At 36.7% G+C, this 17,437-nt stretch overlaps 1 protein-coding gene across 1 annotated transcript in view; it reads right to left on the minus strand.

Moving 5' to 3' along the window:
- Positions 1-17,437, minus strand: part of LOC149807358 (pikachurin-like) — a 185,328-nt gene that overhangs the window by 72,565 nt on the left and 95,326 nt on the right. Inside the window, exons 3-4 of the mRNA XM_089965835.1 lie at positions 12,517-13,113; positions 7,278-7,479 (exon numbers count right to left, since the gene is read on the minus strand). Coding sequence (XP_089821961.1) covers positions 7,278-7,479; positions 12,517-13,113 — 799 coding nt within the window. The remainder of the gene's footprint in view (positions 1-7,277; positions 7,480-12,516; positions 13,114-17,437) is intronic.

The raw sequence follows: 17,437 nt of genomic DNA on the forward strand, positions 1-17,437 counted from the left end.
GGTTATTGTAAATGTATGTAAGTCAGGCACAGGGATATTGTGATTGTCTGTACCTAATGCACCTGGATATTGTGAATGTCTGTACCTAATGCACCTGGATATTGTGATTGTCTGTACCTAATGCACAGGGCTATTGTGATTGTTTGTGTATGTGATATGACAGTTTATTATGATGTCTTTAACTTGGTGCATCATGCCGCAGACATGTAGCATGATGTCCCACCCAGTCACATTATCATGACACCAGGCTGAACAGTCCTAACACTAACCTCATAATGCTGAGCGTCAAGCAAGGCAGCTGTTAGTACCATTTTGTAAGTCTCTGGTATGACTCAGCCGGTGATCAAACCCACAACCTCCCGCATCCGAGGTGGACACTCTAACCACTAGGCCACCGGAGCGGTCTATTGTGATTGTCTGTACCTAATGCACCTGGATATTGTGATTGTCTGTACCTAACGCACCTAGATTTTGTGACTGTACCTAATGCACATGAATATTGTGATTATCTGTACCTAATGCACCTGGATATTGTGATTGTACCTAATGCACAGAGCTATTGTGATTGTCTGTACCTAATGCACATAAATATTGTGACTGTACCTAATGCACCTGGATACTGTGATTGTCCCTAATGCACCTGGATAATGTGATTGCCTGTATCTAATGCACCTGGATATTGTGATTGTATGTACCTAATACACCTGGATATTGTGATTGTATGTAACTAATGCACCTGGATATTGTGATTGTCTGTACCTAATATACAGGGAAACTGTGATTGTACCTAATGCACAGGGATTATGTGATTGTCTGTACCCAATGCACAGGGATTATGTGATTGTCTGTATCTAATGTACAGGGATTATATAATTGTTTGAACCTAATGCACAGTGAAATTGTGATTGTCTGTACCTAATGTACAGGGATTCTGTGATTGTCTGTACCTAATGAACCTGGATATTGTGACTGTACCTAATGAAGATGGATTTTGTGATTGTAATCTAATGTACAGGGATTCTGTGATTGTCTGTATCTAATGTATAGGGATTTTGTGATTGTACCTAATGTACCTGGATATTATGATGTACCTAATGAACCTGGATTCTGTGATTGTCCATATCTAATGTACAGGGATTTTGTGATTGTACCTAATGAACCTGGATATTGTGATTGTCTGTATCTAATGTATAGGGATTTTGTGATTGTAATCTAATGTACAGGGATTTTGTGACTGTCTGTATCTAATGTATAGGGATTTTATGATTGTCTGTATCTAATACACAGGGATTTTGTGATTGTAATCTAATGTACAGGGATTGTGTGATTGTCTGTATCTAATGTATAGGGATTTTTTGATTGTATCTAATGTATAGGGATTTTGTGATTGTCTGTCCCTAATGTTCTGGGATTTTGTGATTGTCTGTATCTAATGTACAGGGATTTTGTGATTGTAATCTAATGTACAGGGATTGTGTGATTGTCTGTATCTAATGTATAGGGATTTTGTGATTGTCTGTATCTAATGTATAGGGATTTTGTGATTGTCTGTACCTAATGTTCAGGGATTTTGTGATTGTCTAAATCTAAGGTATAGGGATTTTGTGATTGTAATCTAATGTACAGTTGAACCCGGTTATGTCGCCGGCCTAGGGGTTTGCCAAAAAGCATCGAGATAACCGATGATCGAGATAAACGTTAACCAGTATGGCGGCAATATATTAACAAGTCTTGAAATTTCTTTATGTACATGATGTGCGTTAATAAATGAGAATGTACATGCACGTGTTTTTGGAGGTTTTTTTATACAACAGCGTTGCCACGATTTGTTTGATGAAGCGATCAGCATGCTATAAAAATGTACATACATGTTTGCTAACAACAAAAGGCATATGTGCACCAACTAACAGCAGAGATTTACCAGTATACAATACAAACCACCGTCGATTCTCGATACAAACCTTTATTATATTCTCCAACATTGCAAACACAAAGATCGCTCACAAAATCACAAAAAACGTGCGGGGTGTAGTTCGTTTTTACAAAAAGCTAACCAGTGTCAAAATTAAATTCGCGAGTCATTTCACTCTGACACAGCTCTGAAAAGTATCGTACACGTGGTTACTATGGTTTCTTTAAAATAAACAGAATAGCTACAGCATGTTATCCTTCAGACAAGATCAACAAGAGTGAATGAACTGTCATTGGAGTGAACGACCATACAGACCGTGATCACGTGCTACGTGAACTCAGCACATGCGCAGTGAACCAAGCACGATCATTTTATTGGATTGACTGTCACAGCATACAGTACTCGGCCCAGATGTCAGCATAAGCAGATTATGATGTAACAATGCACTGCTAAGATGGGGATGTCGATACAAACAAAGGATCATTTGTGTACTGATTGATTCCAATGCATTGCTTAGTCAAGTTTGTGGCTTCCTTTCGTTCTCCCTTTTAATTTATCCAGTCATAATCCATGATTGTTTGTACAAATTAAATAACCAAAAAGTCTGTCGCCAAAAAAATCGCCAGATGGGACATTTTTGTCGCCAATAAAGGAAAAAAATCGCAATTTGCGATATTGGCGAAGCCCAGGACGATCCCAGGCCCTGCATTGGATTGGTACACATGGTAATTACTGAACACTTACCCAATTGTTTTTACAACTAGGAATGAAAATCGTGAAACGTGAATATCGACCGCAATAATCGTCCTTCAATATCACACACTGTACTGTTCGTTCGTGTTAAAAAATACTTAGATAAGACGCCCACTAATATAAGACGCACCCTGGGTGAGGGGTACGTAAAACTTTGTATAAGACGCGTCTTATATACGCGAAAATACGGTAGTGAGATGGTGAAGTGGCATCGATAACTAACATTTTCAAAAGCCGGCGACTGGTCATGGGGATCGACATAACCGACGTTAAGTGGCAAATTTGGCCCTCTTTTGTGCTTGAGATATTAGGGTTCGGCGACATAAAAGAATCGACATAACCAATGAGAAAATGCTAAGACAAAGAGAGAATTTGGCGGTTCCACTTCAAAAACGTCGACTTAATAGGGTTGGCGAGTTAACCGAGGTCGAGATAAGTGGGTTCGACTGTACTGGGATTTTGTGACTGTCTGTATCTAATGTATAGGGATTTTGTGATTGTCTGTATCTAATGTATAGAGATTTTGTGGTTGTCTGTACCTAATGTACAGGGATTTTGTGATTGTATCTAATGTACAGGGATTTTGTGATGATTTGTATCTAATGTACAGGGATTTTGCGATTGTCTGTACCTAATGCACCTGGATATTGTGACTGTACCTAATGCACAGGGATATTGTGACTGTCTGTACCTAATGCACAGGGATATTGTGATTGTCTATATCTAATGCATCTGGATATTGCAACTGCCTGTACCTAATAATGTACAGGGCCACTGTAATTGTTTCTACATAATGCACAGAACTATTGTGACTGTCTGTACCTAATGCAAAGGGACACTGTGATTGTACCTAATGCACAGGGAAATTGTGATTGCCTGTACATAATGCACAGGGATATTTGTGATTGTACCCCATACACAGGGACATTGTGACTGTCTGTACCTAATGCACAGGGAAATTGTGACTGTCTGTACCTAATGCACAGGGAAATTGTGATTGTCTGTACCTAATGCACTGGGATATGTGATTGTCTGTGCCTCATGCACAGGTATACTGTGATTGTCTGTACCTCAATCACAGGGACATTGTAACTGTCTAAACCTACTGCACAGGGGCTACTGTTATTGTACCTCATACACAGGGACTATTATTGTACCTCATGTACAGGGACTATTGTGATCATCTGTAGCTCATGTACATGGATATTGTGATTGTCTGTACCTAATGCACCTGGATACTTTGACTGTTTGTACCTAATGCACATGGATAATGTGATTGTCTGTACCTCATGCACATGGATATTTTGAGTGTACCTCATGCACATGGACATACTGATTGTACCTCATGCACAGGGACTATTGTGACTGTACCTCATGCACAGGTACTATTATGACTGTCTGTACCTCATGCACAGGGATATTGTGATTGTCTGTACCTCATGTACAGGGACATTGTGACTGTCTTTACCTCATGCACAGGAACTATTGTTATTGTACCTCATGCACAGGGACTATTATGATTGTCTGCAGCTCATGCACAGGGATATTTTGATTGTACCTCATGCACGGGGACAGAGTGATTGTACCTCATGCACAGGGACAGTGATTGTACCTCATGCACAGGGACAGAGTGATTGTACCTCAAGCACTGGGACAGAGTGATTGTACCTCATGCACTGGGACAGAGTGATTGTACCTCATGCTCAGGAATATTGTGATTGTCTGTACATGGCTGATTTTGTGCATGCCCTCTTCCCAAACCGTAATAGCTAGACATATGATACTCTAGACTATGATGGTCACACAGGTGTTCATTGTGTCAACAGTTTTGGAATTTTACCCCTATAGTTGGTGGGGTTATTGGCAAAGTTTACATAAATTAAAATACTTGTGAGTTCTGTCTTACACATCTCATGACTGGCATGAGTCATCAACAGACATCAGACTGGACCCCACAGGTCTTTCCCAACACAAATAACATGGCCACTGGCTCATAGCAAAAAAAAGGATTAAGATCACAACCTTATAACTAGTCCTATCTACTTATATCGACATCACTTACGTTGACAAAATGCAAAGTCCCAGGCCCCTGGTCTATTGTTACTACCAAATTTTCATGCTTATGTTGATGTTGAGATTAAAAAAGAAACATATGTTGATAGAAGCACAAGGACCCAAACGGAACAAATCATGTTTTACATCGACAAGCTGCCAAGTCTGACCTGTACTTTGTACTACAATTATTTCATGATGCTGCCATCATAGCAAATGGGCATTTTTTATGTTCTCCAAAAAGTTGGCCTTTTGCAGCAACTTCAATAACATGCACCCTTCATCACAGCAAGCCAGCTACAATCTTCAATAAAAACAATGCACCTTTCATCACAGCAAGCATGCTACAATTTCGATAAAAACAATGCACCTTTCATCACAGCAAGTCAGCTACAATCTTCGCTAAAAACAATGCACCTTTCATCAAAGTAAGTTAGCACCTAACTAAAATCTGATCAATTCTGCATTTTCCAGAGTTATTGGTACACAATGTTGTGGTGTGAAACGTTGGGGGGTTTTTTTGCAGAAAAAAGTAACTTTTATGCTTATGATCACTACCAACAACAGCATAAAATGCATATTAAATTCTGAATCTATTAAAGCTTTAGATATCTGGCCATCTAGTTAACTGAAAGTAGGGCATCTCACAAGGATATTTGTCAAATTTTTTATATTGCTCACAGGTTTCCATTTCCCTATGACAGCTTCAGCAAGATTATAGCTGTTTCAGGCAAACCAAAATCTAGGCCAATTTATGTACATGTAAGATGTAAAGAACAAGTATACAGCCACCTCTTAGTGGTGACAATGGATATCATAGTTAATTGTTTAGTAATACATGTTTGCTGACAATGGGATATCGATCAAATGAGGACTACCATTATTTTTAATATACTTGTGTTTTCTAAAGTGATGTGACTGATATATGAGTTTTCTAACATGTGACCTACACTTGAATTCATGGATTTTTCATATGCATCTACAGTTCTTAACACATGATTTGTACTACCAAATGTAATTTGTCAACACACAAGGGCACTTTGGACTAGTTTTGTCTTTATTTAACCAAAATTATAATTGTTTAGTTTTTCAATGTGCAAATCCTACTCAGTAACAACATGTCACCTCTTACAAATTTCACATGTATGCACACACAAAAAAATTCAGCAACCCCCTCATCTGCTGATGTGAACAATTTATCTTGGTTCAGAGGATGTTTAGACATGCAGGTATTACGATATATATATGTATACATACATCAACTTAGCATGAAAATGTAAATTTATAGATCCAAGTGACTTTGACATGTTGTCAATCATTACCCCAACAGACTCAGTCCTCGGGTCACAACTTGGAAACTATCAAGAACCCCTACCGTATGTATGACCATATATCCCACACTTACAAGGCTTAAGAAGACAACTTTAAACATAAAAAGCTGGGTCAAGGGGTCTATCCTAACCTTCTCAAGGAACTCAATCCCTCAGTCCCTGGGTCATGGCTTGAAAATTATCAAGAGCTACACCCTATAACCATGTAATACATACTTGCTGGGCTCATCAAGACACATGCACATACTCAACTAACATTTGCCCATGCAGCAGTCCTTACCTGCAAGGAACTGCCCAAATGGATCAAGCTATGAGATAGAGGTCAAAATGGAAAAGCAATGGAATATATTTTACATTTTAGTTTATAAATATCATGTGCAGAATGGTTATTCAGTACATATAAATATAAATTACATTTAAATTGTATAGATATAAATCTATAGTTCAATCTGCACAGTGTGGTAAAAATGATACCCGCATGTTTCTCCCTGAAATTTCATGGCGTGTCTTGAAATGTAGTGAAAATGACCAAATCTTTTTCATTAATGATTTAAACTGAGTTCAATTTTACATACAGTGCAAAACTGCAACAATATTCATTTAATACATGCTGAAAAATACTGGTTTATGTAAATGTCATCTGACATATTCAATATTTGATACTGCAAAGAATTCAAAGGGAGCTAACTATGACTATTGTCAAATAGGAAGGCTGATCACTCCTTACTAAACAAATCTACTCTTACACTGGTTATGCGGGCATCAAACAATATGATGTTAACAAATCACAAATGTTTGATGTGTTCCACTCAATGTTGACTGGAACAGTGTTGAAATACTGCATGTGCAAAATGAATGAGTTACTTTTAATGATGCTTAACTAAAAATTCAGTGAGCTACACCTGTGGATATCATTGGTGATGCAGCATGAAATGAACTAGAATTGTGAGTGTACATGCATGCAGTGAAATCTTTCGTCTTGCTTATACTCTGGTGCTTTCAGTGATAACTCTTAATAAAGCACCTCAGTATGGTGCAGTCCTGGATCCCATTCTGGGGATAACTGAGGAATTATCCTAAACCTGCCATAACGTAAAATGACTTTGCTCTTGTGGCTCCACTGAACAAAGTCATGGCGAAAGGCCACGGTGTTATTCACTTTAAAGCTCTAGTTCATTAAAGTCAAAAGCTTCATCTTTTTCAACATGCAAACAGTATCTACAGCTTACCTAAACTCAGCAAATCCATCAATCAAGGCAAGAGAGAAAAAGTCTGCCTTGGCATTTTCAAACTCCGAGGAGAAAAGCAGAATGCCAAAGTTTGCAGTGGGTTTGAATTCCATGAAAATTTCCAAGTCCTTGTAAGCATTTTTCAGCACAGGAAGAGCAAGGTAGCTATTTCCATAGAATTTTGGGTATCTAACTTCTGTAACTGGAAATAATAATAATAATAATAATAATAATAATAATACTAATAATACATGTAATAATAATAATAATAATAATAATAACAACAACAAATGCTATTATCATCATCAATATAATTCAATTAAAGAAGAGGATTAAGTGTGTCTGAGATTGCTCACCTGGCTAATCTGCCTAACAGCCTGATGTCAGTTGGCCAAGAAATCTGGGTCAGCATTGTTAACTTCAAATGTTAAGAAAAGAACCATTTCAAGGTTTCTCTAGTTGAAATAAAATAACAGGGATAACTGGCTGACTGGGAACACATTTTTTGTCTAAACTTAAAAGCCATTCTTGTAAGAATACTCTCTGTCAAGTTGAATGGTGATTTAGAAAATGTCATGTAAAGAATTTAAAAGATTTAGCAATTGTGACCATATGCAATTGTGAATCTGCATCACATGAACTCATCTTTCTTAAGGTCAGAAGGTTTTCTGTCAAATTTGGTCAAAATTATGCAGTGCAGTAATGGTGGCTATAATTGATGGCTGATTTGAATTTATTTTACAAATCAAAATCCATATATATATATATATATATATATTACTTTTTCACTTTCAGTCAAATTTTGTAAAATTCTGATGAGGATATTTAAAAAATTGTTTAATGTTTGTTTTTTTTTTTTTTTAACAGAGGCCATGTTTAATGGCACTTAGACATCATTTCTATTTTTGTAACAGAGACCATATTTAATGGCACTTGGACATCATTTCTAAACAAACTGAAAGCCAGGATGCTTCCTATTAAAATCAGTCAAGATCTTTTACAGAAGACATAACTTAACATTTTCATACTTTTAGTAATGCTGGACATTTTTGGGGTGAGTCATCATCAGATGACCAAATAAGAAAGACCTTTTTCCAGGATGCTTTCTGTCAAAATTGTTCCAATTTTATTGAGCAGCTTTTTCTTTTTTTTAAAAATTGTTTGAAAGGTTTTTCTGATTTTAGGAACAGTGGCCATATTGGAGAATGGCTCAACATCAACTGAACAAATTCGAAAAGCCGTGATGCAGTATGAACATTGTAAAATCATTTGCAAAACTGTCTAGTAGCTTTTAGATGAAGCTGCAAATAACATTTGAAAAATGTATTTATAAGAAGAATTAGTTTTAATTATGTAATACTTAGCAGCTATTACTGAATTGCTTTTCTTTCCTGAGCTTGAGTCCCACCTCCAAGTTAATTGTTCCCTCATCCAATATTGCACTCAAGGGAAGACAATAAGTGTGTGTGATTTGGATTTTTTTACGTAGCTTTAAAAGAAATTAAGTCATATCACTAAAATGTCGGCAGTTTGACAGGTTATAATGATGTCTAGCACTGTGGCATCATGCCGCAGACATGTAGCATGATGTCTCACCCAGTCACATTATCATGACACCAGGCCGACCAGTCCTAACACTAACCTCTTAATGCCGAGTGCCAAGTGAGGCAGCAGTTAGTACCATTTTTGTAAGTCTAAATTGGTATGACTCTGCCGGGGATCGAACCCACGACTTCCCGCATCTGAGGTGGACACTCTAACCACTAGGCCACCGGAGCAGTGAAGACAGTAGTAGATGGCCTAAATTAGGGAAGTTGTTGTAGGTGTTGTATGGTTTAACACCATTTTTCAGCACAAGATAGGCTATATATAGCAGCCAGTATAAATGGTGGAGGAAGAACCCGTTAAAACCTCAGCAAGAACCAATGACCCACGAGAAGCTACAAGCAAGCTTTCTCACATGCCCACAATGTCCGAATCCGAGACTTGAACTCATGCAGACAGAGGTGAGATGGCAGTGATCCATAACGGTGAGCGCTTTAAACCACTTGGCCACTTGGGTCCCCAAAGTAGGAAGAACATAAAACCCAATCTGACTCCTTAGTCACAGCCAATATACCATCCTCTTCTGAGTTAGACTGAGATTACAGGACATGAGAGCAGGGTGAGTGTAGTGAATCATTGAAACAATAGCAGGTAGTTATTATATAACTTAAATTAGTTCACCCCCTACCAGGGCCATAGAAAGTGAACAAGGGCCCTGGGGTAAGAAATACCCAGGCCTCTCCTAGTTCTTGTTCAAACAAAAGTTTTCTTTTATAAAAATTAAAAAGCGTTGTTTGGCCAAGGTCCTGCCCCCTTATGGGCCTGGGTCCCAGGGATATATCCCCATGTTGCCCCTGCCCCCCACCTACACTGTTATAGCAGTGATACATAATGGAAGGAATACTGACTACTGTAAGCTGATAGATGGTTTGGTCACATGTTGTGCCATCACTATAAGACAGGGCCTCCAAACATTTCTTGCCTGGGGGACAAAACTGATAACATGCTTTAGGTTGTGGGCCACATGAGCAAGAACAATTCCCACTAATTATGCAAATTAATTAAAATGCATGTATTTAAAAGAACTGCCTACATGATCACAGTCTACACAATGTGAAGGACTGGTCCATATGCAGCCCCTTGGGACTTGGGTAGGACATGCCTGCGATATGGTCCAATGAAAAAATGTCTCCAATGTTATGTGCCAAAGATTGATGTCATCAAAGGATTTAACACACTGCCAAAGCTACTGATGGCTAGTTAAGAAATACATGAAATTGTGATTGTTTATACCTGAACTCTCTGTCTTTTTAATTGTTGTATATTAAGCTGTTCCGATGATAGCTTTACATGACCACTAAGCAGGACTGTTCATTGTTTATATATGCTACGTGTTATGGGCATATTAAAATGGGCATGAAGATTACTATAAATTGTGTTTTTCAAAACATGACCATGTCAAGTGATTTTTGAGTAAAATATTGATGTTTTTGCATGATACACAGTGTCATGGCAGGAATGACAATACCCAGTGTGAGTAATGAAATCAGAAAGATGAGTGTCCATCCATATGTCAGACACTAGAGAACTTAAAACTGTTAGAAAAGGTTGTGTTATAGACTTTAACAGTGGACACTGAACACCATCTTTCCTTGAAAGGAAGAGAAGAAAAGCTGCAATTGCACTCAAAGGAGGACTGCTAGGATCAACATGTGTTGCACAGAAGACTGTCCACTTTGCATAGCATACAATGGTTGCAGATTGCATCCTACTCTGGATGATGAAGTTGTCAACCTACCTTTGAAAATGATCCTGACTGATCGTTTGAGAAGAGCCAAGTGTGAAGACATAATATATTAACTGTTTAGAGGAGAGAGGTCACTCCTTTGTGGAAAAACTCCTGGGCTCATCTACCAACAGTAACACTATGTCAATGAAACATCACTGATGGATGTGTACCTCTTCCCTTAACTGAGCTTAAAAGTTTCAGCTGGTGAAAGAAAACGGGCACACATATTGTCATTGATGGCTGACCAAACCCCTGAAAACAGGACTAGATAATCTCCTACCCTCAAAAAAAGAGCAAGATTGCAACCTGATGCACTGTATGTTCTCTATGATAACACTGATCTGAAAATTATGTGTTTAGACAGAATTCTTGGATTATTTGTAGATAATAACTTTGCAAATGTCTCATGATACAGATTATATTTCAAAGAAATTAAATTCTTATCTTTGGCTCCTAAAGAAAATCAAGGCCTTAACTTCCATTACATTAGAGCATTACTTTTCACTAAAGTTACATTCAACTGCATCTCTACTACTGTAATATAATTTGGAGGAACACAACAGCTATAAATACGAGAAATATTTCCAGACTCCAGGAAAGGGCATGTAAAATAATTGTTGATCAGCAAACAGAAATGTTCAAACTGCAATGCTTACATTCAAATTATTACCCATACATGAAAGAATATGTTTGAGATAGGCCAAAATGACGAAAAAGGTGTTTACAAAATGTGCCAACACTTACCTAAACACTATTTTCCTGGAAAGATAATCTACTGGTACAGTACCCAAAATCTAAGATCATTAAAAGGGCAAAATTTTAAAGTACCCAAGCCAAAGTAAAGGAGCTATTCAAAAAAATGCTTTCAATTTTCAGATGAAATTGTTTGGAATAACATTCCACATGATATTAAATCAGCTCCATGCATCTCTTCCATCCTCAGCAGGTGTATTAGATGGATGAAATCATAAAAAATGGTAGACTTATTAACATACATCTACAAGTTGCACCAAACCTCCTGTGGTTCATTTTCATTTCTGCAGCAATGTAGCAATTGTGTGTGAACATCATTATAAGCTTGTATCTTATATGTACATAGCAGAAGGCCGCAAGGTAGATTAGTTTCTTATTTCTAACTAATTGAGTCACCTTCTCAAAATAATGTCTTTATTATTATTATTATTATTATTATTATTATAATATGATAATTTTGTGATGTACAACATTCAGAAAATAACAATCAAAATTGTCAAAATCCCAATTAGTTCCAAATAAAGAATTAAAACAACCAACTGAACTAAATCCCATAGAGTTTTGCTTAAGATAGAACACAAATCTGACTGCACTGCCAGAAAAAGAACAGCTACATCTTGCCAGTCTTACTAAGCTATAACAATTCATCAGCACTCTTATTAAGGCTACAACAATTCATCAGCACTGCCAGATAGAGAATATCTACATCTTGCCAGTCTTACTAAGGCTACAACAATTCATCAGCACTCTTACTAAGGCTACAACAATTCATCAGCACTGCCAGATAGAGAATATCTACATCTTGCCAGTCTTACTAAGGCTACAACAATTCATCAGCACTCTTACTAAGGCTACAGCAATTCATCAGCACTGCCAGATAGAGAATATCTACATCTTGCCAGTCTTTCTAAGGCTATAACAATTCATCAGTAATCACAGTATTTTGGCCATGATGTGATGTGTCCTTTTTTTATTAACATTATTAGCAAGTTGATTTTTCCACAGAATAAATTTCTCCTGAAACCTCACTTCTACTAGTACAACAAATTATTCTGACATGTATTAAGCAATATGTATTGTTTTGTCACTTTCATATTATACCTCATATGCTTATACAGGCAAGACATCAATCAATCAATCAATCAATCAAACCTTTTTCACATTTTTCTCCATTTGTTCCAAATGGGCAATCACATCTTGCAAGGCCACCATCTAATACGCAGCTTCCGTTGTGCTCACATGTGTAACTTTTGCACTTATCTAAATCTTTGAAATTCTTGTGCTTCAAATTGTCAGTTTTCTCCTTGTAAATTTGTTCTGTCCAATAGTCCGGAACTAATTTTTTCAAGTCCATGGAATTCTTCTTCAGATCCATGTATTCAAGATTTGGACCTTGTTTATAATCAAAACTCTTAATTTTTACATCTTGTTCAGAGTAATTATCCTCTGAAAGTACCACGTCTGTCTTTTGATCAAAATGTCCACTTTTTAAAAGTGTACCATCTTTATCAAATGTTTTTTGTTTTGATTTTTTCAATAAATTGTCTTTCAAATCTACGTTTTGATTGTCTAGAAATATTTGATCTCCATCAGCTGCCTTCAGAGTGTGTGTTCCATCTGAATGTATTAGGTGGTCTGATTTGGGAGAATTTTCAACTGGTTTGATGATGCCAGGTTCAGACAGAGTCTGGTAATATGTTTGGTGGTTTAAAAGTGCTGAATGTATCACAGCTGTTTGGTGAGGAAGAGCTGAAATAGAATAAAATAAGGATTAAATCCAATTTGATAAAGAAGAAGAAAAAAAACTGTCCAGTTTCTATTACAATATTGTAATGGACGATTTTCTTTCCTGCATAATAGAAAATATCCCTCTCTCATAAACAGTTACACTTCTGAAGATAAATCTCAAATCTGCTGTAATCCAGCATTTTCAGCATGGAAATTTCAGTTATTCTTCCAAACTCCCATTGCCTGCCTCAATTACACCCCTACGATTGCCAGGGGTTGTATTTCAATTTGAATGTCAATTAATTCACATTTAACATGATTACACAAAGGATGAAATCTACCCCACCCTTCCACAAATGTTATATGATTCACTGGTTCAATAAAGCATGTAGAGTTGGTGGTCAAAATCATGGACATCAAGTCACCAAATTTTCTTAAATGTAGAAATGTGGAAAAAGGGAGAAAGGGGGATACACACTGATTGATTGATTGATGAAGCAATGAATGAATGAACGAGTGAAGAACAAATGAATACAATGGAAGAGTCAAAATGGTCCTGTTGCTTGCTGCAACAGTTTTCAGTTGTTTTATGTTACGCATCTCTATGCCAGGCAATGAATGTCTGGAGAGGATTCCTTTCTAAGTATACCAGTAGCAGTAAAGTTAAATACATGTACATGTATGTACAACTCCTAAAACCTGAATTACCCTCATAAACAAAGTTAATGACATGAGGATGAATTCATGAACATTTCAACAATGTGGCTAAAAAGAAATAAGAATGAAGAGCAATTCATGATCAAAAGCAATTAGGAGAATGTTTATCAAAACATTAAGATCCAATCAAGAATAAATACAATTTAATAACATCTATGACATGTGTCATGTATGCAAAAACCATGGCCAAATGGAATGTTTTGAAAGATAACCTGGCCAAATCCAACTTTTGGAACAATTTTGAATTAAAGAACAAAAAACAAAACAAAAAACCCATATGCTTTAGTTACTTATTAGCATATGTGAATGTATTATGTATATGTATTCCTTTCTGAGACTGTGAATCAGCCTATGATTTTCAGTGCAGTTGTTTTCAGTCTGAACTTTATGTAATTTCTCAAATACACTAAATCTTTTCTCATTTGTTGAATAAGTGTTTTATGTTTACTGGCCCTCTCTGATTAAAATCTTGCCTGGGTGCTGGCATCCCACTCAAAGTTTCTGTGACTATTATATCAATAGTGAAGCAGGTTAATTTTATCAACACTTCCTCTTTTATCAGTAGGCTCTCTAATGGTAGCTACTGTACAGTGTAAGGTTAATCATTTCACTTTAGTCCCACTTTTAGATTTTAACTACAATGTACAATAAATTATACAGCGTTATTTTGTTCTATGTAAAAGCAAGATACTTTTTCCAGCTATTGACAGATGGAAAGTAAACAAAGTTTGTCCCTAATGTAGTTGCAGTGTTCCATTATATATATCATGGTATCTTTAAAAATACAGCGATATATATGTTTTGTGGTACCCAGGTCTACTAAAATTCATCTTTGTTGCTGCTCTTAGGTTGTTGTTGTTGTTGTAGGGTTTAATGCCATTTTTTCAGCACACGATAGGCTATACATGGCAGCCAGTATTAATGGTGGAGGAAGAACCCAGGAAAACCCAGGAAAGAACCACCGACCCATGAGAAGCTACTGGCAAACTTTCTCACATATCCACATTAGACAAATCCGAGACTCAAACCCACGCTGACAGAGGTGAGATGGCAGTGATCCATAACGGTGAGTGCTTTAGACCACTCGGGGCCCCGCTGCTGTTAGGAATCAACAAACAACATCAATGTCTGATGTACAGATAGTTCTACGTGATGTCTATAAATGCTGCTTGACAACTTTATATCAGAAAACAAGACTGATTTGTCAACAGCACAATAAATGCCTGTCCATGTTTAGTAGATCTCAATGTCTATCACTAAAATTTTGTGCAGCAACCATTCTTCTTTCAGTCTGAGTGATCTTGACCTCAGATCTTTTGACATCAAAGTTAGTAGGTTTTTTCCCAACTTAATTAAAATCCAATCTCATTAGTCCTACATGGAGATATGACTGAGACCAATAACAGGTCATGTTCTGTTGACGTTGCAGTTCAGCAATCAATTCACAACTTTTAAAGGTTTAGAACATCTCACTACTAATGATTATGATAATTCTCCAAATTCTCCCTAACAAGGATATGGCACTCTTTATCTGGAAGGCTACTAAAAATAAGTGGACTGGGAATTCCAAAAGGTCAACAAAACCTGAAATTCTACATGTCCATCAGATGTCCATGTAGGACTATGGAGATCTGACTTTAGTCAGATTGGGCTTCTTCCTTACCCTAAATGCAAGCTATCCCAAAAATTAGTGCCAGGTCTGAGATGCAATACTGTTATTGTGTGGAAACCATTTTTATTGTTACATAGAATTATGGTCAATCATGATACAACAAGTGCTAAGCTTCACGAGGCTTTAAGCTTTTCTTTCCATATAATACAGTATGTAGGTTTTGATTAGTTCGGATACACCTTTTGTTCAACCTGATCACTGTTTGTGGCTATAGAATTACCTAATATTACTATTATTAGTCTCACTCTCATAAAGGATTATCATTTTTATGTATCTAAAAAAACACACAGTCTCGTTTGCTCTGGCATTTCAACCTAAACGTATCCTACAACAGATCTCTTCAATGAAACAGATAATGCTTTGAACACAGACTGGCTTGCATATTATTTGCTTTATTTATGCATGCAATACTATTGTGATATGTATTTTATGTGATAAAATTATCATGCTATATATTGTGATACAACATGCCTTATTCTGGCCTTGATGGAACTTGCTGTAGTTAAAAGTATTGCATATAGTTCCTACTAAATAAAACTTGCTAGAAATAGCCCAACCTTGTGATAAGATATATAGTACTGTTCACATGTATTTTTGGAACCCCACGCATCATGGTGGGAGATTTACTAAGAGGAGTATATATACCAATGTGAAATATGTGCAAAAATGCAATTTCAGATCTTTTATAAAACTGCAAGACACTGAACATCAAATGTTTTACCATATATACTCTATTATAAGTCAAGCCAAACTGCAAACAACAAAGATCCTGATCTGCTGTTGCATAATGCTCCCACAGATCAGGGTCTGTGTTGTTTGTCAAACTGCACAGACCAAGATCTGACATTGCATTATGCAACGGCAGATCTGGGCCTGTGCAGATTGTACTTGGACTTTACTTACAAGTGAGTACACGTGATATTTAATTTGGGTTATTTTGATCAATATCCATGCATGACTCAAACCTATTAAGCCATTCTGAATTTTATTAATGAGTGGGTACAGATGATAGAGCAGGGCCATTAAAACAAAATGCTTCTTTAATAAACTGTGATCAATGACAACCTGTAATCAATAAATTGTAGGGCAGGAAAAGGGTCCCACTTGATTCTGCAGAAAAGGAGTATTTTAATTTGTAAAAACAATTACAAATGTCAGTACATAAGAATTTCAAAAAGCTTGATCAAAGTACTGTACATGGGCAATACAGATCAACCCAGATCAGATTTTTCCACAAGGCTCTTGCACGTGAATGTTCAATAATTTGACAGTAATATTATGAAACAATGTTAATAATAATAATACATGTCACAAGCTGATTATAGTGACTTGCATATTGTTTTACATGCAAGTAAATATGTTTGACAGCATTACTACTGGTACATTATCTGCTATTATTTCGTTGCCTCATTTTCCAAGATGATAAGCCCCTGGCAAAGTTAATTATTCCCTCTCTTCAAATCAGAAACTGGGGGCTCAGAATTGAAAAGAATATGATCGCAGTCTGATTTCTTGGTTATAATCATCTTGGTTATAATCAACATACAGAATAATGTTCTCTTGGTCTATCAAGTAAATATACATGACTGGACACCCAACAAATGTTGCTTTCAATGCTGTTTTGAATCCTTTCTTGTCAAACATATCCTTTTACTTGTAGTTCAAGTCTTTTTATCTTCAGTCTTTACATTTTATGTTCTTTTTTGCAGCACCATGGTCAGCAAAGTGGTACTTCTATTCCACTGATATATCCTTTCTTGGATCCAAGCTATATAATGTTTGTCAAATTGTCTCTTTCAGCACATTAATGTCACCAGGTGTGGGTAACAGCTGGGTATATGGAAGTTCCTTGGGACACTCATCCCACCTCACTATCATTTACTAAATGTAAATGCATACACAGGATTCCTGTGTATTGCCTGTGGACAGATGCAGTGTAGGTCTTGGTGTAAAGTT

This window comes from Sinohyriopsis cumingii, chromosome 1, assembly GCF_028554795.1.
Source record: "Sinohyriopsis cumingii isolate HCF-2022 chromosome 1, ASM2855479v2, whole genome shotgun sequence".
Classification (NCBI taxonomy): Eukaryota; Metazoa; Mollusca; class Bivalvia; order Unionida; family Unionidae; genus Sinohyriopsis; species Sinohyriopsis cumingii.